Genomic DNA, 26912 nt, shown 5'->3' with positions numbered 1-26912 from the left:
GTTCAGTGGGTTGGCCGTGGCACTTGGTCCTACCAGAGTCCAAGGACTAGGCCACAGTCAGTCCTCAGTATCAAGTGCAACCATTTTGGGGTTTAAGGTCTGTAGATCCATCAATCCAGGAGGCAATGTGACAAAGGGTCAGATTGATTGTGTGGATAGGAGAGCAGTTTGCGGTAATGCAAGAGCAGGAAAGGCACTGAGGTGTCCTCAGTGAGCGATTCAGAAACAGTGGGCAGAAGGGGGCGAGTAGTTTTTGGAGAATGAATCATTAAGTGGAAATGCAACATGTAATAGTGAGATTTGTCATCCATGAGCCTTGGTGGGAGGTGTGTGCAGTGGCTGAGTTAGAGTGAGTGGTGGTTTTGTAAGTGGTTTTGTAGCAGATAAACAGTGACAGTAACCCTGGAGGAACACAAAGGATCACTGCCATTTGTCCCTGGACATCTGGGTATCTCTTTTCACCCTGAACGCAGCACTGACACAGTTAACCATTTGGGCCAGGCTGGATTGGTCTGATAATGTGGTCTTCTGTAGCAGTGCACAAAAAAGAAGGACAGCCCTCCTCTCTATCAGTATCTCCACATTTCTTTCTGCTAAAGCCAACAGTCAATAAGCCTGTAAAGGCCATGCCCTCAGTGACAATGGTTGAGTTTTACAGTGTGAGGGGTAATTTCTGGCTTGTAGCATCTAAAGTGGTGTGCAGCAGTATGGCACCAGTATGAACACTGGATGATCCCATCAGTGACATGCACTTCCGTCTCTGTCACCACACGATTCCACAACATGGGTGCCAAAGAGCCTGGCTGCATAACTCATGAGATAAAGAGCAGAAGGTTGCATGAGAAGAGTCACTCTAAGCCATGGCGTAATGAGCCCCATTAATCTTTAACTAAAATAGGAAAGTTCCGCCCATGTGTTCAATTATATTAGTCCCTGTGCCCATTTTTTGGATTCAGTCTCCATCAACATCCAGCACCAACATGCCAGATCTTAATGGGAAAACTGAAGAATTTTTGTTTTCAATTTTGTATGTAGAAAGAAAGTTGGCAAGAGACTTTCTGCCTCAAACTACCAAGGTGGTTTTAACCATACAGTATAAATGCCAAAGCAACTAGATCGAAGAATTCCAATGGCTCAGGTACAATTTTGTTGCCAATGATATCCTCTGTAATTATTCTTTTTTCTCTCCTAAGAGAATTAATTTCCAAACAATTATAAATCCAAGAGGATAAATTGTTTTGAACCCAAATGCAACTCAGGCCTGTACAATAAATACTCTGACAATTTTGTTTGTTAGATGATATTAATAATTCTGGAAGGGTTAGTTATGAAGTGTTAGAAGTATGGAGGTAGAGATTTAAATGGAAGAGATCTGATAGTCCTGGAAGTTTGAATCTTTTACCTTCTTTATGTAAGCTACAGATATCCACTTACATCTAAAATGTTATTACATATGTTGATAATAGCAACTTTTGCACTACTCACTCTTGAAATTTCTTTCTTGCTGTTCTTTGTGGGGAACCTGACCTCTTGTTGCAGGTTTAAAAATAGCTCCCAAGTTCCATTCAACCACCTGAGCAATGTTGAAAATTGGTAACAAATAACAAATGTTCCAGCAGTAATTGGTTCGACCGTTTGCAAAGGTGTATCAGGGTGCTGCACATGAGCAGGCTTGAGTGTGCTGTGCTGCGCTGCTCCAAATTATGAACTGAATACAGACAGGATGAAATCAAGGCAAGTGTCATGACAGAAAGGTAACCTAGGCCAGTCCGTTAGCAACAGTAGCCTTAATACTTGTGAAGACTAGATAGAGATGTTTATCCAACAGGAGGACCAAGATTTGCAAACTGCAGATGGTGCAATAACTGGATGTGTAGCTGATCAATTCCATTGAATGCAATGCCAGGGAGCAGCTGGTTGAGTGGGGACGCTTAAATGGAATTAGCTACAGTGGATGGGATCAGATGCTTTATGCCGAAGATGTAATAGAACAGATACCTTACACCTCATTTGCACTGGTGACTGCAGCAGATCTGAATCTGTGTTTGCCGACAGTTTTGATTGTCGTGTAATGTAGTCGAATTGTGTGTGCTAAATTAGTCTTACTCCAAAATGAGTCCCAGATTTGGGTAAGTTTTGTATCATGTGCAATTTAAACTTCCTCTTGATTCAGTGAGATATGTTGATGTAATTCCACCTGCACATTAAGAAGTGTGTTTGTGCTGAGAAAGATTGTAACACAAATATAGGGTCAATGCGTCAACTGCAGAGCATGTGAGAACAATAATATTTAAAATCATATATGTAATCGATAGAATAAGCTAAGCAGCAGCTCTGAATTTAGTGTCTCACATTCAACTTTGAACCTGGATCAAGAGATCAAAAAGGCTGCTCATATGTACTCGCTCATTGGAATACTGCATTGCGTCCTGGCACTCCATCACTAGTGTTCGATCTCATCTGGGATACTGTGCAGTGAAAAGGGGGCCCAGCCTTTCCCTGTGGGAAGAGGAAAAGAAAGTGATCAGGCATAATACTTGAAGATATTTTCAAATCAGCCTGATTAGAGATAATACTACACACCTCTGGAGTGGGTGAGTCTTGAACCCAAAACCTCCTGGCCCAGAGATAGGCACACTTCCACTACACCACAACCACTTACATTCTTGGAATATATTTATTTCAATAACAGCCAGTGAAAATGCCATTTAATCATAATAAATAGGCTATTAAGTGTAAGCTACAAGTAGAAGTTTTATTTAAACTAGCTGCCTAACTAGTTTTGTGTGTGAAAATAATCATGCAAACATCAGTGAACAGCCATAGCTATGTTCCTCACAGTGCTCCAATAAAGATGAAAATATGAAACGTGCTTGGATTAACAATACTCAAGGACTCAATGTCTGGGATTCTGCCACTGCAAGTAATAAATCAGTATGCTGAAAAATACATTAGCCTTCAAAAGGAGCTTTCCAGGTGTATAGTATTTCCCACTGGTACGTATTTAGTTTGCCTGCTCCTCAAGTTTACAGGACATAAGTGAATAAGCCTTCTTACCACTGTCAATCCATCATCAATATATGGTCTGGATTCACCCCCTCTTCTTTGGATCCCCATGCATTGTAACAGGAAAGGCATTAAAATATTAACAAAAGCAATAAAGTATTACCAAAATAAAAGAATAAACGTAAGAGTTGGGAAGTAAGATCAATACTATCAGTCGGTTTAGTTCATAGCAATTTATTTAGGAGCTCTGTATGCCCATTTGGCAGTGAAGGTCAAAACGGTAATGGGCTCAAACAGATTTGTGAAGCAGAATGCAGAGCTCTTCTGACGATTAATACAATCATTTATGATGACAGTGAATCAATATGTCCCAACCTGTACTACATAGGCTGCATTGTGTGTACTCACCCTGACGAGGGAAGATTAAATAAGAAGATATTTAATATACCTTTAAAAAAACATAATTACTTGCATTAGCCCAGTAAAACTGAATGCCTGCATTTTTCATTTGCGTGTTGATTTATTAAAACCATTGCAAGTCGGAATGGAGACTGTGAGTAAATATCAATCTGATTCATACTTCAGTCAGCACCCTTCACCATTGCTGAACTAGGTTAGTTTATCAAGTAGCTCATAAGATGTGTACTTTTTAATCAGTGGCAGAAAAACCAATGGTAATAGGGATCCTGCTAGAAATTGTGTGTTTCCTAGATCCCAGTTTGTCTTTCAAATCACAATAAAAGTGATCCAACCTGTAGCTTAAGCATTTTATCCTAAAATAAGCAACTATTTACCCATTTTATCTATAACATCAGGTTATTTATTGGCCAGAATTTGTTCTCCTTGCTTAAGGGTAAAGTTCAACAAAAAGAAGATTTGGATTCCTAGGTTGGATGGTTAGCAATTAAGTTACAACTAATCTGACAACATCACACAGTCTTTGGGGGGAATCACTTGAATTCTGCACAAGTTGCACAATGGAAGCAAATTTCTCAGAGTCTTCCTTTGTTATATCTGATGTAATAATGTAAACTGTACCTATTGCAATCATGCAATGAACCATCTTGTCATCTAAGACAAGGGCTCCTTTTGTTTAGTCTCACCAGTGAGTTTAATTACCTAAAGAAAGATCAATTCATGGCAGTGAACTAACTAGAGTACCACATGCTGGTGGTGATAATACTGAAAATAACCAGTTTCAAAGATTTTATCTTGGATACTAAAATCTTTAAGTACCAGATGAGTTTATTCAGGAGTCTCTATACTTGTGTCTTTGAAGAAGCTCTTGATGCTTTCCAGTCTAAAGTCAAAACTTTGTGGTGCAATGAACAGAATATATCTAGCATGGGTCATGAAATATTAAGATCACTGATCATTCTGTGGGACTCAGTCTCAACTCAAGCAGGAATCCATAGTTTCTCTATCAAATTACATTTTTAACAGAATTATTTTTAACAATATGAAGCATATATTTGTTAATATTATACACTAGCAATATATAGTTCTATATCAACTTTGCCATTTTTCCAAAGTTTCCTGCCGCTTTAAACCATGTCTTCGCGACTTATTCTTCCTGTGCCATATTCTATAAAGTTGCACATAATGTACAAGGCTTTTATACAGGCAACCAACTTATCTGAGAGGCTAATACAATGATGAGCAATATTCTGTGTAATGTTATGAATACTCAACCATCTGCAAGGCATGTTGTCATATTGAGATTGAGAGTAGCAGTAGCGCCAGCTACAGGACAGGAGATTAATAGCTGACAAAACAGAGGCAGGTATTGGATTGATCAAAACAGAGGTGTACAACACCTGGTGTTAGCCTATTTACTGCAAAATGAGCATCTTTTCCATATAATGACTTTGCCCTGTTACAGCTATTCACGTTTGTAAACAGATCTCAGGGATTGTCTACCTTTAAATCAAAAATGAAGAATAAAGTGGCAAAACTTTCAAATTGTCAGTCCCATAAGTGGCAGAGAAATCAGCTCAGGGTTTGCAGGGGGAGGAAGTGGAATATATCAGCATCAGTAGATGGTTGCTGCTTTTTCAATATGATTTGCAAATTTAAAGCTTCTAAAACCGAGAGCCAAAACTGTAGTTTTTCTGATTAGGAAGCAAATCTTCAAGTCAATTTTCAACAGAAACTACATTTACATCAACGGTTGTATTGATAATAATCTTCCTGCTTTCCATTGTATACATGGTAATTAATACTGAAAAGAATCTACTGAAATACCTTGCATTTCTTATTTATATTTTAAACCTGAAGTTGCAAGAAGAGATACTGTAACAAGCAATATTGCACTCAAAGCTAATTTGTGGTGCCTGAAACAAAAGTTAGCAAAGAGTTTTCAACATTGGAGGGCAAGAATATTTCATCCACTACATTTATATATCTAACAGTTTTATTTTAAGGCAGATGTACATGTTATATCCAAAAACCTTAGGTTTCACTCACATTTGTTCAGATTCAATTGCACTGTTCCATACAATAGAAATGAAATAATTACTACCGACATTGCTGCACCACACTTCACAATCATTTATGAATGGTAGGTTATTACTCATTCAGGGCATTGTCACTATGAGTTTAGCATTAAGGTAGATTCTGACCTGAGGAGTTAAAAATTATGTAATCCTACATTCACATCTCTTAAAACTTTCATCATTGTTAATTTGCGATAACAAATCTCAATACCTGAAGATGTGAAAAATATTCATCTTTTATGAACGTAGAATAACCCTGCTCCAAATCTATTGGACTGCTACAATTTCTGTCAACTTCAACAGAGTAAAAGGAAACGTAGAATGGTCATACTATTGGGAAACACCTTAACTTCAGAACATAAAATTCCTTCAGTTCATTATAGGTATGGCTTTTCAACAACTAAAAATGTGCATTAAGACTTGGAATTGGTGTTAACCCCAATAAAAGTGTAAAAAAGGCATGTAAGGTTAACTTAAACAAAAAAAACCTTGAAGCTGAAAAAAAAAGTTGCAAAATTGAGATGTTATAAATCCCAAGTTATCCTAATGCTAAAACTTTACACATCTAAAGCATTCCTTGAACTGAGAACACTTATCATTGGTTATCTATGGAAGATTACATAGACCAGAGAAACATTATATGCTCTGTTAAAGCACTGTTAGCATCACTTTATGAATGATTGTGTACAGATTGTTATTAATAAGGATTCCAAAATTGACATTTGGAATTTTATTTTTACTTTTCCATGAAATTTAGGTGTACAAAAGGGATGCCTGAGCGTGTAATTTATTTCCTCAATGAGATGTATCAAGTTTCATTTTAAGCTTTTGCTACAAGGTCATCCCTTCATTCATGCTTCATTCCCCTTCAAAACATTCACTGGAAGGAAACGGTTTGTGATTCTAATGATTATTTAGTGGAGTGTTTAAATTGACTACACATGAGACCCACGGTTCTGTTGTATTCCATTTTTGAATTTGAATTGAATCTTTCACTCTTACCAAATTAAGTATATTGATTTATGATGTTAAATGCAACAGTGTTCATCCTTTTGAAAAATACACTGACTTTTTTACAAGTCCATTCCTATGTCTCCTCATCTCAGCACAAACATGACACCAAATAACAATTAACACAGGCCACAATATTTGTATAAAATTGCAGACTGCCTGAGATTATGGCCATAACTAATACCAAATATCAAGGTCTCCACAGTGAACCAAATAAGCATGCACATTGAACAACAGGATTCAGTCATTATATCAGGTCTGTGTTCACTAAGGTTTTCTGGATAATGATGGAACAAGTGATTCAGCAGCATAATTTGTAGATATGTCAGCTCTTTTGTGAAGCATTAAATGTAGTGCAAGTCACAGAAAGCTCAGAGAATCGAATATAACTGAATATTCTAACGTTTTCTTTTAATAAGTGATAGCTGAAATTCGTCTTTGTCAGCAGTGTGAAATATTCAAAGGGAAAATCTGCATCAATTTTTGCCCTTCTCCTAATTTTCTTCACTGTTGATTTTAATTTAAAATAAAAGCAGTCATGGTGTACAATGATCTGGGGATTAGGTGTGGATATGTTCTGTGCTTTCACAAAAACAGTTGCAGTGAGTGTAATCTTCCACCCCTGTGGTTCCTAATCATGGCCTTATATTTATTTTAACATGTGATTCATAACAGTGCAGGACACCACTTGGATAATCACTACAAGTGATGCACAATACTATGATGATGCCTTGTGTTACAATGTAAATTCTTACTATATGGATCAGTTTCCACATGTGCTTTCCTCTCCACCACCATTCCTGACCTGCTTCCAAACTGTCTGACAGCCAGTCAAATATGAGTAAAAAAACTTTTTCTAATTAAATAATTGGAAGACTGAAGGACATCTGTTTTGCTGTTTCTAAACTGGACACTTTGCACCTTGTCGGTCCTGTATAACACTGAGTTGAGTTTCAAATTTCGCATGAAGCATATAACCACAATTTGAAATCATGCATTATCATCTACTTCCAGTCCTACTTCACTCCTCCATCTGTGAAACACTCGACAATCCCAACATCACATTTATTTGATGACACCCTAAGCTGAAAATGGTACATGAAGCAATTAATTCCAAATTCTACTGCTCATATTATTCCCTCTCATGCTCAGTTTGCAGATTGCCTGTGTACCCATTTGTGTCCATCAGATTTCCATTTGCAAGCCAATTTAACTTCAAAATCTTAACCCCAATCTATTCTCAAATAATTCATCATGTGCAGCTCCTTCCACTCCTGAATCTCAGATTAAACCATTCACTGTTCTGAACCTGGCATACTTCCTCTTCCCCTGTTTAACTATTGATAACAGAAGCTTCACGTGTCATGATCCAATTTTGAAGAATTCTCTTCCAAATCCTTCATCCTTCATTGTATCTCATAGTTTTACTAAATTTGACTTAATCTACCTCAGGTTTCTATATGTTCAATTCCATTCCCAGCATGGTTTTTAAAAGGGGCCCTTTGATCCGAACATTGCAAAGTACTTAGGATGAGTTTCCATTTTAAAACCACAAAATTATTGTTATGGCTATCAACCTTTTGGAATGTAGTTTGAGGTGAGTGTATGAGACTCACTTGCAGTCATTATATACATACAAGCAATGTGGATTAGAAGTTCATATGTGTGTAGCTTATTTTCCTTTCTCCTGAACACATTTTTGTTTTGCTTGTGTCTGTACAGGAGATGGAAACCCCAAGGAGAGCAGTCCCTTCATTAATAGCACAGAGGTTGAGAAAGGAAAAGAGTACGATGGAAAAAACATGGCTCTTTTTGAGGTAATGTAAAACAATTTATAACAAGCACCAATTTCCATTCATCTAGCTGAGTTGTTCTGACTCTAATTTCAGGGACTTTGTGTCTGAATGACTGACTAATTAAGACTCTTATTAACATGATGTTGTCTGCCCCCTGCTACCTTGTCCTTGGTCGTCTTGCAGAGACTACTCCAAAGATTCAGAAGTCTACGAATGGGAACAGAATATGCTCAATATTCAGCATAAGTATTTGTTTGAGGTCAAGTTTCAACATCAAATTTGTTAAATAACTATCTCTCAACATTCTTAGAACTGGTAGATCATTTGTGAAGAGTACTGCTTGTGCATTTTGATCTCAATCCCTTGTGTAATCCTTTGTCTGAAACTGACCAGCTAATTCCTCTTTCAGTTAAATACAGTGCAACATGAATATTATCTTTGTGCCTGGCTAACTAACACGGAAATGGGTTATAGTTTTATATCATATTGGACTGGAAACATTCTTTTGCCTTTACTTGCTCTTTTTCACTCAGAAGTATTATCTCACACAACTGGGTGCCTTCCGACCACCAAAATCACCATGACATATTTTTTGCTTTTTTTAAAAAACCAGTAACCACCACCAGTAAAAACACCTGTGTATCCAATTTAGACCAAGCAAAGCCCATTATGGGCAATAAAAGGTGAGGGTGGAGGTAGGTGTGGGGAGTGCAGGAAGGGACCCATTTGCATTTAGTGTTTTTAAACCTATTTTTCTAATCTGCCTGTTTAGAGATGCTATTACACACCTTTGGAACAGGTGGGACCTTTGACCTTTACTAAATTATGGAGGTATTGCGCCTGCTCTTGTTGGAAAGGTAACAACATGTTAATGATGTACTTCATGATTAATGTGAGCAAGTGCAGCAGATTAAGAGATATGACTTGAGGTGCAATTCTAGTTGATTTATGCAGCTCCATCATTAACTTTGCCCAAATGGCATTCCACATCCTAAGGCTCTCCATTATGTTGACAAACTTGTTGGATTCATGCATTAATGGCTCATTAATTGGACAGAAGTTCAGAACCAAACTATTATGCAGAATGATGCAGGAAATAATTGAACAAATGTGTATGGTGTGAAACATCCCTGTGAAGTAAAGGCCAGTTGAGTAACCCAGAATTTGCTGGAGTGAGGAGTCTTTACTTTTTTTTATTCTTTCATGGCATCATTGAGAAGGCCAGCATTTGCTGCCAATCCTAATTATTCTCGAATTGAGTGGCTTGCTCAATCATTTCAGAGGGCAATATAGGTTTACCCATCCTATTAGATCTGGTGTCATATGTAGGCCAGATAAATGCCAGATTTCCTTCCTCAAGGACACTTGTGAATCAGATAATTCCCCAATATTTCAAAAATCCATCTATTTCCTTTTTAAATACTTGCTATAATCTAAGTTAATTTTAGACAGTCAAGTGTTTCTGCAGGCTTCAAGTTAGCTGTCAGGCAACAGCAGACGTTTAGCCTGACAAAATTAAGTGGAATCACTTGAGACACATGTAATCTCACAGCCCACTGATCTAGCCTCTCTCGGACAGAGAATTCCAGGCACTCTTTAGGGTCTGGGAGAAGAAATTGTTTTGCACCTCAGTTTTAAATAAGTGTCCTCTTACTCTCTAATGATGACCTCTAATTCAAGATTCCCCCACAAGTGAAACATCTTCTCAACATCTACTCTGTCAAGCCACCTCAGAATCTTATATATTTAAATAAAAATCACATCTCATTTTTCTAAATTCTAATTAATACAGGCCTGACCTATTTAGCCATGCTAGATATGTAAGGGTGACACAGTGGCTCAGTCGTTAGCACTGCAGTTTCACAGTAACAGGGACCCATTTTCAGTTCTAGGCTCAGGTGATTGTCTCTGTGAAGTTTAAATATTATCCCCATGTCAACGTGGGTTTCCTCTGGGTGCTCTTGCTTCCTTCCACAGTTCAAAGATGTGCAGGTTAGGTCAATTGGCCATGCTAAGTTGCCCACAGTGTCCAGGGATATAGGATTTTCTGTGGGAAAATACAGAGATAGCGGTGAGTCTGGATGGGATGCTCTTCAGAGAGTCAGTGTGGACTTGTTGGGCTAAATGGCCTATTTCCTCACAGTAGGGATTCTACAAAATAAAAATGGTTTCAACTCAGGAGTTAGTCTGGAAAATCTCTTTTGAACTGCCCCTGTCCTTTATATCCTTTCTTACTGCCCATGTAATTTTCTTGCACTCTTCAGTTTACAATGTTTTTGTTTTGTAGTTTGTTTTCATTGTACCCTTCTCAGCTCATATTTCCAACAATGGAGTATTTGGTATCTTGGGAATGGCAGCAACATCAATGGATCCAATTTTTCATCAATGAGAATTAAGAATTAATAAATAAACAGAGGGAATAACTGATAAAATGGTTGAATAAGAGTGAAAAACTTAAAATTGAATCTGGTACAGAACGGGATATAGAAAGGAAAAGAAAAATTGGATTGAGAGAGAGGAAAATAAAAGACACAATGGAATGATAAGAAAAATATTGTATTAATAAAATATCTAACAGAAAACTGAAATAATGAGATTCCAGGCTTTTAATTGCTTCTTTTCTGCATCAGAGAATTTGATTTAGCTTTGATAAAAGATTGCCTGAGTTATTAATTACTAAGCAACATACTCTAGTGAGTTTAATGGCCAATTAATGTACAAATGTACGAACTGTGTCAAACTCACAGGAAGGCCAAGAGTGAGATGCTTTTTTGGAAAGTTATCAAAAGTGTGCAAAATGCACAATAACTTATAACCATTTGCTCTTCATGGGCTATTACTTATCACAATCTATTCATTGATATGCCTTACAATAATGGTGTATGTTGTTTACTTCCTGTCAATAAATTCTGTGCCAGTAAATGTATTGTACACCATTAAAAATGTATTGTACACCAGTTATCTGATTTAGGAATTTATGTTAGGAGCTTCTAAAATATTGCATTTCCAGGGTGAAAATAGAGCATTTTCTTTTTTTAATCTCTTATTTTGATCAAACAAATCCAATCACAATTTTCATAGGAAGAACAAAAGTAAGAAATTGAATGGTGGGTAAGCTCATTTTCTGTGAAATTTTGTTTTCAAGTCTCTTTCCGAATGTGCTGTAATGTGGTTGCTGGTCACACTGGGACTTAGTTTCTGTTTCCCAGCACTGCAGGAGCAGAACTGAATTGTAACAGAATTGCAGTGCAGATGAGCAAAATCAAAAGTAAGAAAGGCTTCTTGAAGCATACTGGCACGCTCCATCAGTGATCTGTGAGGTTACCTGTGCCTGAAGTGATTCCATTAGTTATGTCAGAATAATTGTCTGCTGAGGCCTGGCAGCTAACTTGAAATCTGAAGAAACACTTGACGGCCTAAAATTATCTTGGCAGACATTATCCACACTTACCTTTAACCAATGTAGAACCTCTGAAATAATAAAATTGGACCATTATAACAGGAAAATATTCAATCTCTCAAGCCTGTTCCATCATTCAATAAGATCACTGCAGATCAAATACTTCAACACCTTTGACTGACATTATCCTACGGCCCGTCACACCATTGATTAATTTCTGAATTTCCAATCTCTAATCATCTTGGTTTCAAATCTCTTAATCCCCTTACCCAACTATTTATCGATCTCAATTTTGAAACTTTTAATTACCTCAGCAGCCTTCTTAGAAATTAATTCCAGTTCTTCATTACCCATTGAGCAAGTGTTTTCTGACATTTTTCCCTGAACTAATTTTAAGATTATTTCACCTTGTTGTGGTTTATCCCACCAGACCAATAAGTTCTTTTTCTCTGCCATACTGTATCTTTTAGTCATCTCAGTTCAAACTATATTGAATCGAATAAGAACGTAATCAATGCAGCATGGTTCCATTTCATTTTTTTCCTGTGCTTTCACCTTCCAACATAGAGTCATTGGTTGTTCTCTAGTGCCTTGATTGTTCTTTGTGTTTGAGTTGACAGGTTGTTCAACACTGGAGCATCACAGATGAACCTGATTATTTGTATATCCCAGTGCATCAGCAAAGTTCACTAGCCAACAATTAGAAATTGACTCAAATGCTGATTCGTTTCCTCCAAGCCTGAGGATATTAATCTTAATCGCAGCTCACCCAGTGAAAGCTGAGCAAAGAGAAATGAATCTCATACAAAACAGTCATTTTATCTGGCACTTAGCAGGTCTGTTTTCTTCAGTATTTCATGATGGAGTGCACCAACCCCTGAGCCATCAGTAAAATGCTCTTTTGAATTAATTCTCACAATATCCCATTTGTACTTTGAAGTTTACGTTTGGAAACAAAAGCTCCACAGTAAAGTTGTGCTTTTTTTTATAAGTTTCTCCCATTGTTCCTCTTCTCCTTACCCATCACGGAATTTACTTCTTTGCATTTTTCTGGCTAAAGAAGGGAAGAAAATGGGATCAAAAACTAAGCTTCCAGGTTCTGGAGCAGCATGTTGGTTATCTGCTGTAGAGTCCCTACAGTGTGGAAGCAGGCCATTCAGCTCATCAGGTCTACACTGACCCTCCAAAGAGCATCTCACCCAGACCCACCCATCCCTGTAACCCTGCATTTCCCTTGGCGAAACCACCTGGCCTGCAGATCTCTGGCACCATGGACAATTTAACACAGCCTATCTCTCTAACCTGCACATTTTTGGACTGTGGGAGGAATCTGGAGCACCAACACTGGAAACATGTGTAAACTCAAAACGGACAGTCGCTCAGGAATCAAACCCACAACCCTGGCACTGTAAGGCAGCAGTACTAACCGCTAGGTCACCATGCCACCCAATAATTCAAAGATGCGGAGGACAGGTCTCTGCATTCCCAGGGGAGCATGTGGTCACTATTACAAGACGAAGCAAACAGATCTTGAAATCAATAGAACAGCTGGCAATACCGAGAGACCTTCCAAAATTGACATTCCATTAGAATCAATCGTTTAAACATTCAGCAATATTTGGAAGATGATCTGGTAATTTGCAAACTCAGTGGGACTTTCCACTTCTATCATTTGCCCCACTTTTATACCACAGCAAAAAACAATTAGACTCAGAGTGTGAGTCAGCATCTGACAGGTACATAGCTTGCCAATGCAGGAGTGTAAGCCTAAAAGCACAGCAATGGAGAATATCAGCAGGTTTAAACAAATGACATTCATTAGACACCTGTACTTATTGGCTGCCAGTCCACTGATATTGTTAATAAAAAATTCATTCTCATATACAAATCCCATCATATTCTCAGGCTTCATATTCTTTATCCTTCTCCCACCCTAATGATATGGTGTTTCTCAAGCTCTTGGGTCTCTTATGCAGACCCACCATTGGCAGTTATACTCACTGTAGGTGCTGGGCTTAGAAATTCCCTCCTTATTTCTCATTATTTCTGTTGCCTGTTCTTGTAATTTAAGATCCTCTTCAAACGTTACCTTTTTGACCAATCTGCGAACCAGCCCTTCAAACATATTTTCCCTCGACTCTGCATGCAAATTACTTCAAAATGTGCTGCTTATCTGGGATGGGTTTCTTTATGTTAAAGACACAATTAATGTATTTTGTTCCTGCTGTGATTCTCTCCAAACTAAGGCTATTCTGAATAGTTTTCAAACACCTACCCTGAAATGGCATAAGTCCCAGCAGTTCAACCCAAAATCTGGCAGGTGGTGTCAGGAAGCAAAATGTGAAGATGAGCTATTTAAATGGGGGGATGAGCAGTACTGAGGAGCAGTCACTTACACAGCAGGTACCCATCAATGATAGTGATGTTGTAAAAGATCTTAGAAGGGATCAAAGGTAGTACCGTTTATGTAGGGTATACTGACAAAGAATGAACTTCCTAAATCTAAAAGGTATTAGTCACATTAAAAGGTGTACCTGTCAAGGCAGATGGTAACAGAGAGGTCACTGACGCAGAATCCATGTACTCCTCATTAGCAAATTCCAACCAGGATTGTTTGCTTTAATTGGAAGGATAACAGCTAACCACCCGTAAAGTTAAATATTTAATTGTGTTGACAGCACTTCCATGAGTACTTCAACAGAAAGATCACTAAATCTGGGAGACGGTGGAGCATGATAACATCACTGGATGAGTAATCCAGCCAGATGTCCAAGTTCTGTAATAGCAAATTTGATTCAATAAAAAAATAAAAAGATAGTCTTATGGTGTAAATAGCCTTATTGTTCATTAGTGATCAACCTTATCTGGTCTTGCCTACATGTGATTCCAGGCCCATGGCAATGTGGTTGACTCTAAGTGGCCCTCTGAAATGGCTCAGTTCAAGGGTATTGAGGGGTAGGCAATAAGTGAGCACATTCCACGAATAAATAAAGCAAATCTCAGGAAGCCCCTCAGACATGGGTGCCAGCTCTACCATGCGTTAATGATATTCCATCTGTCAACTTCCCCATAAACTGGCAGTCTCAACTAAAGCTATTGCTTCCTGTTTAAAAATCGCTGCCTCTCTTTTGCCCCTCTCCCCATCCTCCAGCCCCAGCTGAGTGTCATTTGGCTACTTTGTTTAAAGCTTTACTTTGTTTCCACTTCACATGTCAACATAATACTGGGTCAGGACTCCGAAATGCATTTGACTTTGGGGACCCCAAATACAGTATCCAAATTCCTGCCATGCTTTCAAATGCCAATTTGGAATTTTACTCCATTTTAAAGTTGAATTAACTGATATCAGTAGAAGTGGCTGTTGTTGCAATGGAAACACAATTGATTTTTAGATGAGGAAACCTGTTATCATTGCCTCATGTGAGTTATACATTCTAGGTCCCACACCAATGGGGCCATCTCTCAATGCCCTTCGAAATGTCAGGCACTCAATTGTTTCAAATAAACAATAAAACTGCAATGATATGTAATCACCAACTTCTCAGGAAAAATAGTAGTGAACAATACATTCCAAATTTACTAATGATGCTAATGTACCCAACAATGAATGATAAGGTTCTTTCAGAAATTTCAAATGAGGCCCAGAATTGCCTTAACTGAGTTTCAGGCCATGTGTTGCTCTTTCTCACCTGAGCTACAGCAGATATGTGCCCAAACGCCCATACAAATTCAGGCCACAATTTCTTGAGGAAAAGCACATTTGCAGTTTTCTTAAAAATGCTTTTTCTTTGATGGGAGTGTGGAACTTGAATATTTAATGTAAAAAATAATCAAACCACATTTAATAAATCACAATGAATAGTACACAAACTTTTCATTTTCAAAACCATTTCATATTATTTTAGATTTTCAAAACCATATCTGCTGGAGTTATAGTGAGAAGAGATTTATGACTGGAAGGTGAAGGGTAAAGATAAACTTTAATGTGTTCACAGCATTTCATCAAAGAACAGCATCAATACAGACTGTGGTATTTAAGCAAAGGGAACCAAGTTTAATTCATCTATACTTTGTCATCCAAGAATTTAACAATTACCATCAGGCTTCCAACTCATAATTCCTACATAGTGACTCCTATCAGTACAGACATGTTAGCATGGCCACAGGAATTCATGATCATCTGACAGCAAATGGGAGCAACAAGTGAAGGAACTCAATTGGCTTTTGCTGAAGATGCCTTAACAGCTTTGAGTTGTGATGCCTTGAAGCACCCCGATTATCGGTCATTTCAATATAGAGCCCAGAAACTTTTTTAAGGTGTACTCACCAAAATTTAAATTACTGAAAGAGATGACTATTATCAACTTGTGATTTGCAATTCAGTTCTACATGTTAGATCCTTGAGATCATGATGTTTTTTGTGACCTTTTGCATTTTCATATTCACTTACCCATTCTTAAAAGAGGAATTTGGTGACTGTTGCATTCACTATATTCTTTCAGACAATATTCCGGAATTCAATTTTTAACACCTTTGTGGATGTGTCAATACCAGCAGTGGACATAGACAACACACAAGTCCCTTCTCAAGGAAGGTATAGAGGGACAATCAATCAATGATTCACTGGGCAACTGTAAATACCGCTCTAGAGCATTTGGAGTCCAACCTTCCACTCAGGACTTGGGCACTAATTGTGCTCACCCCCACCCAACAGAACTATATATCTGGCACTGAGCAAATGCAGGCTTTGTGGTAGAGATTTTACTTTATACTTATCGATAGTATCAACTGACCAATGGAAGCCAAACAGTTTTTTTGCTAATTTATTTGTGAACCCATCAATGTTATGCAGGCAGTTATAGGTAGAGTTGGACTGATAATGGTTGATTCTAAGATAGACAGCTTGGCTAATATGTGGAGATACAATTGAAATGCAAAATGATTTTTCTTTAAATGAATTTTGTGCTGATCAAAATAATTAAATTTTTCCAAGAAAATGAAAGAAAAAGCTCTACCAGAGCTGTGGGGGGAATGCATGACACTGGATAAGAATAAGCAGTGAAACAAATTCCATCAAATTGTGCTGTACCTGAGCTGGAAATGCTGGAATTGAATCCCTGAGACATATTCCAGTCTGTGGCACGAACATCTTTCAGCTTAATCGGTAACAGATTTAATAGATGAGAAAGCGAAAAATTGGTTGAACTCTCGGCCACATTCTCCGCATTAAGCATTCAAGTCACAACATTATTTAGTGAAACAGTTCGCATGAATAGAAAGAAAGATAATAGGGCCAATAACGGTAAGATGAATCCCGGATTTTGACATGTTCATGGCTGTGTTTTAGTAATGTACTCATTATCTGTCAGAATGTATTCTGTCAGCAAGAGAAATATATACGCAGTTCTAAATTTGTTTTCAGAAAACAGATGTTTGATGAAGGACATTTAACTGAGATAGATAAAAGATTCAGTACAAATAAGCTCTGTAATGTAGGTCTAAATAAGATGAGAAGGAACGGTAAGTCAGACTTGCCAACTTAGTGATATTTCTTTGTGCTTATTAAAAACCTTGCTGGGTTGAAAGAGCAATTAAATTGCTGTGATTTAGGATGAATGTGACTTGTACAACAAAAGGCTACATGTGTTTGGTCAACATTAATCCAAATTGCAGTTCTCAGTAACAAATAGAATCAAAACTATGCTACTAATGTTCAAGGATTGCCCTTCTGCAGAGCAGTCTCCAGCTGCAGCTAAAGCAAGGCAAGATGAGGTTCCAAACCTGCCCGGAGCAATTGTTTCCCCAATCTGCTGCTAAGAAGCCATCTCCAGGAGCAGTGCAGTTCAACAATGCCACCAGGCTCTGACAATAGCCTTATGTGACTATCAGTGGCTCAACTGAGTACTTGCCACTTGAATGGCTCAATCAGCATTTGTGGGCAGAAAAAGGTGCAGACCTTTCTTCAAAATAAACTATTAGTTGAAGAGAGGACCTATCATACAATCTGGGAAATTGAATCCTTTCTACTAAGCCACAATCAGAATTGGACGAGAAATGGGCAACATTACAGATGCAACATTTTCAAATATGTATCCAAAAAAAGTCACTTTTCACACCCCTTAAGAATCCAAAGTCCACAGTCACACATGCAACAGACTGAAAGCTGTTAGATAACAATAAATTATCACATTGAAAATGTTGTAATTGCAATTTTCCTGAATTCCCCTGTACATTTCATTTCTTGGGTTATCGGTATTTCTGCCAAGTTACTTGTGCCTCCTGTATTGTGAAGATCAATGCAAAATACCTGTTCAATTAATCTGCCATCTCATTATTTCTATTTTCATTATCCCCTATTATTAATTCTCCATGCTCCTTTTCTACGGAACAGATGCGTATTGTATTAACATTTTTAAAACATTTACCGAAACTCTTACAATTTGTTTATATGTTTCTAGCTAGCTTTCTCACATTCTATTTTTCCTCCTTGTTAATCTTTTAGTCTTTCTTTGTTGCTCTTTATGTTCTGTATAATCATTTGACCTACTACCTGTTTTTGTGTAAAGATCTGTTTTTTTTGTAAATTTAGTATTATTTTTAACATTTTTAGTTAATCATCCATGTTCGATCTGCTGCTTGGAATGTATTTATTCTGTGCTTCTGGAAATGCCTGCCACTGCAGTTCCATTTACCTGTCCCTTAGCTGGCCTTGTCTATTTACTGTAGTTAGTTCACTATTCAGTTTGTTAGTTCATGAATCACTTCACGGTAGCACCCTACTTCCATGCCTCTTAATTTCCTTATTTTATTTAAAAGCACTAATCTTAGACCAACTCCCTTGAACTGAAGGTAAAATTCAATCATATGATGATCACTGCCACTTAGGGTGCCTTCACTGAAAGATCGTTATTTAATCTTATCTCATTGAACAATACAAAACTTAGTACAGTTCTCTGGGTGACTCTTGAATGTTCCGTTCTAAGAACCTATCCCAAAAACATTCTATATTTTATTATTTTTTCATCACCACCCAAACCGGTTCATCATCTTTGTTTCCTGAACTTGGGTATCCCTCTCTGTTGTGCAAATATCATTGTCAATTAACAGAGTCAGAAATCCCCTTTTCCAAACTTCCTGTTCTTCTTACATTTCCTCTAAGCTTCAATATTCAGGCCCAAATCCATGTCATCCTGCAGCCATGTTTCTGTATTGGCTATCAGATTCTGTTTATTTATTTCCATCAACACTCTCAAGTCATCTTCCTTGTTTCAAATGCTGCACACATTCATATATAGAACCTTTTGTCTTATCCTTTTGTTTTTGTAGCCTGCTTTGTAACCATTTATAATGGCTAAGCCACCTAACCGACATATCCCTGGTCACTATAACATGGCCAATCCACCTAAATTGCGAATCTTTGGACTGTGAGAGGAAACCAGAGCACCTCGAGGAAACCCATGCAGATATGGGGAGAACCTATAACTTCCACCTGCAGGTGGAATCGAAACTGGGTCCCTTGCACTGTGAGGCAACTTTACTAATCACTAAGCCATCATGCAGCTCCAAACCTCTAGCCTTATCTGTTGGTTGACTCTTAGATTTGTACTCCTTTTATTAATGCATTTCTTTATCATCTCTACTCTACACTGTGACTTACCACATTTTTAAAAATTAGATCCCATGTCTCCACTACTTATTTTAAAATCCTCTCTACTTACATACTTGTGCTGTGGACCCTGTGTGGATCAGGTGGAGACACTCCCTTTGGCACAGATTCCATTTTCCTCAGTACTGACATCAGTGGCCCATGAAGTGGAACCCACTTGTCCCATACTAATCTCGAAGCCATGCACAATTTCTCTTAGTTTGCATTCTGTGTGGCAGTTTGCATGTGGCTCAGGTAATAATCCAGAAATATTTACCTTCTGCTTCTTCATTTGGTGCCTAGCTTCTCATGCTGACTATTCTTTATCATTTCTATGTCATTTGCACTACAGAGACTATCAATTGGTTTGAGATTCTAATAGTGTCAGACTGGACCTGCAAATGTCACAAATTAATTCATAATATTAGATTTTTTGGACATTGACTTTATAATATTCACATTGTTAGAGTAATATTAATACTCAATATATGCAAGCATGACATTCAGATTCTAAGAATTTTATCATGTCCTTATTGATCAGTACTGCAGTGTTAACTGTTGCAGAAACACAAAATTGGTATTGTCCTCGCATTGCATGAAATTCACTGTTTTGTTTTCTGTCATTACTGCTTTATAGGAGGAAATGGACACCAGTCCAATGGTATCGTCCCTTCTCAGTGGACTAGCCAATTACACCAATCTTCCCCAGGGTGTCAAAGAACATGAAGAGGCTGAAAACAATGAAGGAACCAGAAAAAAGCAAGTCAAGGTAAAAAGAAAAGGGACTTAGAGTTACAGTGTGGTCATATTCCATTTTTACGTTGTTTTTATATTTTGTGGAAACATTACCCAGTGGAGTCAGATAACAATTGTGTTCCTCTGTAAATCATTGTGAGGCTAAGTGATTTGAATATCAAAGGCAATATGGTTCAGTACGGTGAAAAAATGATTTCAAGGAGTATTATCAAATTCGCTTCAAGTTTTTGGCACTTTATATTTAAACCAATCCCAAATATGTTTATAATGTGTGGAAGTTCTTGTCTCTTCTTTCAAAATGCCTTGAACTTCAGAACAATTAACCCAATATTAGGTTAAGACATCATGGAATTTTAAACGCAACTTATTCTAACTTGAATTGAGTTTCTGCAATCCTTTGGTTTCATTACTAAAACATTGATCTGGAAGTTAGCCAGACTTACCAGAGTAACCACATCCCTCTCCTTCATAATGCACAAGATCAATATGTTTTGTTTCAAAATGAGTGTGCCCTTTCTTTCCTTCTTTGAGTGTATATCCTAGCTAAAACTCAGCGGAAGGCTTTGGAAATTTTTAAAATAAAGTAGGTTATTACTTTCACACATTTATCCATAATTAACGCAGAATCACACACTCTTTGGTCTTGCTCACACACACACATGCAAAGATTAGATACAGATAAATGTCATGCAGTTTCACATATTACAGTTAACTCAATCTTTGATTTCTGATCTCTGGCCTCCCATGGGATTGGCCTGAGTTATTTTAAATGGATTGATGACTTAAAAATGAAGTGAGCAGCTTTTAAAGTGAAGGGTTCATAAAGCATTGTGAAGTTTATTGTAGTCAAATAGCCAAGAGTTGAGTTCTCAGGTGAAATTTAAACTGGAACAGTTTGCATACTTTGCTTGTTTCTGAGGTTTGAACTGATATTTTACGTGGAACTGCTTGCAAACAGCTTCTAGCTGATATTTTAAGCAAAAGAAACATGGTTGTCTCCATACAAGTTTCTTTTTTACCTGATCAAGTCTTTTTTCCAAATAGGACATTCATGTTGACTCCACATTCTAACATTCTTTGTTGTGAATTAACACATCTGAGGTTTTGACATAGTCATTGTCTTTGTTTTATAATAGCCCATTCAATCTGATAATACCCCTTTCATATGATTTGGAGAAAGGCATTGAATTCCATCATTGAGAATATGTTCTTTGTTTCTTCTTTAAATTGGCGGGGTGGGGGGTTGATTCTAATCCACAAAAGAAGTCAACAGACCTTGGGTGGCCATCTTTTCCAGCCTTCCAGTTTTTTCAGCACACTATTAATTTGAAGCTCAGAATATAATATGGTGGTGTTGCGCCTGACACATGACCAACTAATCACTATTCCACATTTTTACCAACTGTCCATTTTGTGGATTTTCAAGGAGACTTGTCAGATCACTACTTTGGTGGAGAGTGTGTAAAAAAAAAACTAATCGGCACATTTTAAAAGCTTTATAAATGTCTTTATTGTTTATTAAGTAACTGAATACTGGACATTAATATAACTCGCAACAGTCTGTATTTTTTTAAGATAAGTTCTATTATTCAAATCAGATTGTTTACAAGTGATGGATCACGTACTGTGAGTTAAAATGCTTATTCCATTTGTTAGAAACATCTTTTAACTTAGATTAGATTAGATTACATACAGTGTGGAAACAGGCCCTTCGGCCCAACAAGTCCACACCGCCCCGCCGAAGCGCAACCCACCCATACCTCTACATTTACCCCTTACCTAACACTACGGGCAATTTAGCATGGCCAATTCACCTGACCTGCACATCTTTGGACTGTGGGAGGAAACCGGAGCACCCGGAGGAAACCCACGCAGACACGGGGAGAACGTGCAAATTCCACACAGTCAGTCGCCTGAGGCGGGAATTGAACCCGGGTCTCTGGCGCTGTGAGGCAGCAGTGCTAACCACTGTGCCACCGTGCCACCCATATATGAACTGTGCCTGTGCCAAGTTTCTAGTTGTGAATGATTATAAGGTCACAGAAGTGTATAACAGATTGAGTCTACATTAGTCAAAAACAAGCACCTAACTATTTAAATCTTATTTTCCAGCACTTGGCCCACAGCCATTGTTTGCGCTGCATCTATAAATGTATCAACAAATGCAATTTTTAGACATTTACTTTCATTATAATGTCTATAGGGGTGGTAGAGGCAAAAGCACTTGTAAGTTTTAAAAAGTATTTAGATGTGTATTTGCAACGCTAAATCATGCAGGCTATGGGGTAAGTGCTGGGAAATGGGATTTTTGACTGGATGGATTTGATGGGCCAAAGTACATTTTCCTGTGCTGTAGATCTTTGTGACTATGTAGCTGCTCATGGGATATTCTGTATAGTCAACGGCATAGAAATGAGTTTCATGGGAGCAAAAGGTACACCAGAAAACTAGCACAATTTTAGACTCTGTTAACCACTGATCGCTGGTCACATCTAATTTTATTACTTCAATTCCTGCTGTGGAATTAATGTATGTTTGCAGTGCAGGCCTTGTACTGGTTAAAATAAACGAAACAACAAACCTTGATAAGATGAATTGTGGTAATACTGGCAAAATGCTATTCATAGTGTGCAGTAAAGGAAGTAAAATTGACACAGTTCTGTAGAGGGATGCTGTCTCATCAGAGACAGATGTTTGGTGATCACTTTAACCTAAGAGTTACCATGTCACAAGTGAGGGACAGAGGTTGAGAAGGCAGAACCTTCATGATGACCTCAGCTAGTATGGAACTGAATTTAGTCCATTGATGCTGAAAATGTGTTGCTGGAAAAGCGCAGCAGGTCAGGCAGCATCCAGGGAACAGGAGAATCGACGTTTCGGGCATAAGCCCTTCTTCAGGAATGAGGAAAGTTTGTCCAGCAGGCTAAGATAAAAGGTAGGGAGGAGGGACTTGGGGGAGGGGCATCGGAAATGTGATAGGTGGAAAGAGGTCAAAGTGAGGGGTTTGGACATGGAGGTGGCCCAGGACCTGCATGTCCTTGGCAGAGTGGGAGGAGGAGTTGAAGTGTTCAACCACAGGCGGTGGGGTTGGTTAGTGCGGGTGTCCCAGAGATGTTCTTTGAAACAATCCGCAAGTTGGCATCCTGTCTCCCCGGTGTAGAGGAGACCACATCGGGTGCAACAGATATAGTAGATGACATTGGTGGAGGTATAGGTAAATTTCTATTGGATGTGGAAGGATCCTTTAGTGCCTTGGACAGAGGTGAGGGGGGAAGTGTGAGTACAGGTTTTGCACTTCCTGCGGTGGCAGGGGAAGATGTCAGGAGTGGGGTGTGGGCTGGTGGGGGGTGTGGATGTGACGAGGGAGTCACGGAGGGAGTGGTCTTTACGGAATGCTGATAGGGGAGGGGAGGGGAATATATCCTTGGTGGTGGGGTCCGTTTGGAGGTAGCGGAAATGACGGCGGATGATGCGCTGTACATGGAGATTGGTGGGGTGGTAGGTGAGGACCAGTGGGGTTCTGTCCTGGTGGCGGTTGGAGGGGCGGGGCTCAAGGGCGGAGGAGCGGGAAGTGGAAGAGATGCGGTGGAGGGCATCGTCGACCACATCGGGGGGGAAATTGCGGTTCTTGAAGAAGGAGGCCATCTGGGTTGTGAGGAAGTGGGTTGGAATTCCATCATAACAGATGGTGGAATTTGAATCCGATAAAAACAGCCCAATGAAGACCATTGTAAAACCCCAATTCATTCAGTCATGTTCTTCAGGTAAGGAAATCTGCCATTCTTACCTGTTCCGGCCTACATATGACAAAATGTTGGATTAGCAAGCAATGTATATCTTTCATGAATGAATAAAAATAATGTCAGACTTGATGCTGTACTTGCTTTATCCATTCATAGAAGTGGGCATTACTGGCTGGTCAGTATTTATCACCCATTCCTAGTTGCCTTTGTGAAGGTGGAAGTGAACTATCTTCTTGAACAGCTGTAAGTAGACCCACAATGTCCTTATTACAGGAATGGCAGATTTTGATCCAATGACAGTGAGGGAACGATAATATATTTTGAAGTCAGGATGGTGAATGGCTTGGAGGGAAACTTGCAGATGGTGGGGTTCCAATGTTTCTGCTGCCCTTGTCCCTCTAGAGGGGAGTGGTCATGGGTTTGTTAGTGTTGTGCACAGATCTTTAGCAAACTTCTGCAGTGCATCTTATAGATAGTACACATTGTGGTTAGTGAGCATCAGTATACATGGCAACAACAAATATATGGGATTACCACAATCTGTAAATCACCTCTAAGCCACTTGCCATCTAGACTTCAAAATATATCACTGATCCTTCAGTATTGCTAGATGAAAATCCTGTAACTCCCTCCCTAATGGTATTGTACCTACACCAAATGGACTGCAGCAGTTCAAGAGGGAAACTCGCAACCAGCTCCTCAAGGGCAACTAGTGATGGGCATGAAATACTGGGCATGCCAGAGACACTTACCTCCCACAAGTAAATCAAATGTTTTGAAGGATAGAATAGCTATGTGTTTACCAATATTCTAGTGCTCCTGTGACTTTTAATTAATGTTTTTGGAGTCACTAAGCCGGAAAGAGTTTTTGTAATTTGCACTCTTTTATTAGTCATAATGCCTTTTTTGTTTTAGGTATTTAGATAAGCTGTGCTTATGGACAATTGTCGGGTTATGCAGTCTGTGAGTGTGAAAGGTGAGACAGATGCACCTGGCTAATATAACTTGCCATCTGCCTTTGTGTTGGACATTATTCTTATGTTATTTTCAGTCTCTAAATGATCGCATTAACAGGTGCTTAGAGCAGGAATGGTCTCTTCTCACAATTCTTGAAATGTTCAATGATGCCTCATTTCCTGAATAGTAATCCTGTCTAGGGTAACAGCCTGGAGTGAGATTATTACAGAATGGAATAAGAACAGTTTGAGGACTCGATCTGGCTCCTTGATTTCAGCAAAGGGCACTCAGCTCTGATTAAAAAGCAGTGTTTCCATTCACAGAATGATGTGAACAGGCGTTGATTCCCATAGAACTGGTGCAACCTGAACACAGATGATGCAGGTGAAACACAGCAGCAACTTTTGTTCTGGAATCAAATACACTGATTGAGATAACTGTTTGGTGTTCATGGCGGTCCTGTCTACTTGTGATTACTTTCCATTATAGCTCATATCTGTGTTTCTCCTTACATTGACAGATCCATCTATTATCCCATCAATTTACAGCGAATAACTCCTTATTTATGCACTGTGTAACTCTGCAGTGCTATAGTGTTAATGATAAAATCAGCATTCACATCTTCTAGTGGAGTTTGCCAGGCTTTCTGGTCCCCAGTGATAAATAAGCCATGCCATCCAGCTGCTTTATTTTCAGATGCATTCTACTCTCACCAGTGGTTTAAAAAGAGAACCTTGAAAAATAATTGTGCAAGGAATAAAATATTTTGGGCAATGCACCAGTTAATCATCATAATGCCAAAGTATTATTTATTGCACAGGGCAGGAATTTGAGAGACCTTAAAATGATCAAATGGTTACAAATGTCTGCCACTTCTTCTTTGCTGCTCAATGAGCACTGATGCCAATTGTTCCTTAACACTGATGACCACATAGGAATTGTTATTTATTTGTTTGCATTTGACTGTGAGGATAATTTAACACATTAGAATTAAGGATTCCTACAATTGGTGGACATTGACACAATTTAGCTGCGTTTGCAAAGAGTTCAACTTCCAAATTTATAATAAAAAACAGCCTGTTTGCTTGTTTTTAAAATAGCATCCACTAATAATTATGATATGGTAAGGGGGAAACGTTTATCTTCTTTCAACCTTATCTTAACAAATATGCAATGATGCTACAAATGACAAAAATAACTTTCCCTTCTTTATTTATAAAATTGGTTCCTGGCATATGGTCATCACTGGTTGAGCCAATTTTTGTTTCCCATCCCTAATTGCCTGAAAGATAGCAGCCTCTTAAACTGTTAGTCTATGAGGAGTGAAGGGTGGATTGTGGTGTTGGTTTAATAAATTTCACATGGAACATCAAATGATGAAATTGGGAAATAACTTGGCAAATGGTCATATAACTCTGGTTCTCATCTCCTCGCTTGGTGAATTGCTTATTAATGAGGGAAATCCATCCCTTTTCCATCTAGCTTTTTTTTCACCTGTATAATGGTATTACAATGCATCAACAAGCAACAAGAAATATCTTGGATAATGCAGTAAATAATACTTTCATTTTTTTTAGTGTTTTAAATTTCTGAATACTTGGAAGTGTATGGTAAAATAGGGCAAAGTCAGCATGGTTTCATCAAGGTGGGGTTATGCCTGACAAATCTGCTAGAATTCTTTGAGGAAGTAACAAGCAGTTAGGTCAAGGAGAGCCAATGGATGTTATCCACCTGGACTTCAAGAAGGCCTCTGACAAGGTGCTGCACAGGAAGCTGAGTAAGATAAGGGCCCATGGTATTAGAAGCAAGGTGCTAGCATGGATAGAAGCCGAGCTGTTTGGCTGAAAGCAGAGAATTGGGACAAAAAGATTTTTGTCAGGATGGCAGCTGAGAGCCAAGTAGAGTTCCGCAAGGCTCAGTGTTGGAACCACAACTTTTCACTTTATACATTAACGATCTAGATGAAAGAACTGAGGGCATTCTGGCTATGTTTGCAGGTGATACAAAGATAGGTAGAGGGACAGTTGGTTTTCAAAAGGCAGGGAGGCTGCAGAAGGATTTGGACAGGTTAGGTGAGTGGGTAAAGTAGTGTCTGATGGAGTA

General features: G+C 38.5%; 1 protein-coding gene across 1 annotated transcript in view; it reads left to right on the top strand.

Annotated features, from left to right (window-relative positions):
* LOC122559952 (solute carrier family 12 member 5) overlaps positions 1-24779 on the top strand; it is a 761291-nt gene extending 736512 nt beyond the window's left edge. Inside the window, exons 2-4 of the mRNA XM_043710060.1 lie at positions 8235-8329; positions 19991-20122; positions 24768-24779. Coding sequence (XP_043565995.1) covers positions 8235-8329; positions 19991-20122; positions 24768-24779 — 239 coding nt within the window. The remainder of the gene's footprint in view (positions 1-8234; positions 8330-19990; positions 20123-24767) is intronic.
* Positions 24780-26912: the final 2133 nt, after the last annotated feature.

The sequence above is a fragment of the Chiloscyllium plagiosum genome, chromosome 20 (genome assembly GCF_004010195.1).
Source record: "Chiloscyllium plagiosum isolate BGI_BamShark_2017 chromosome 20, ASM401019v2, whole genome shotgun sequence".
NCBI lineage: Eukaryota > Metazoa > Chordata > Chondrichthyes > Orectolobiformes > Hemiscylliidae > Chiloscyllium > Chiloscyllium plagiosum.
This window is presented reverse-complemented; position numbering and strand designations above follow the sequence as displayed.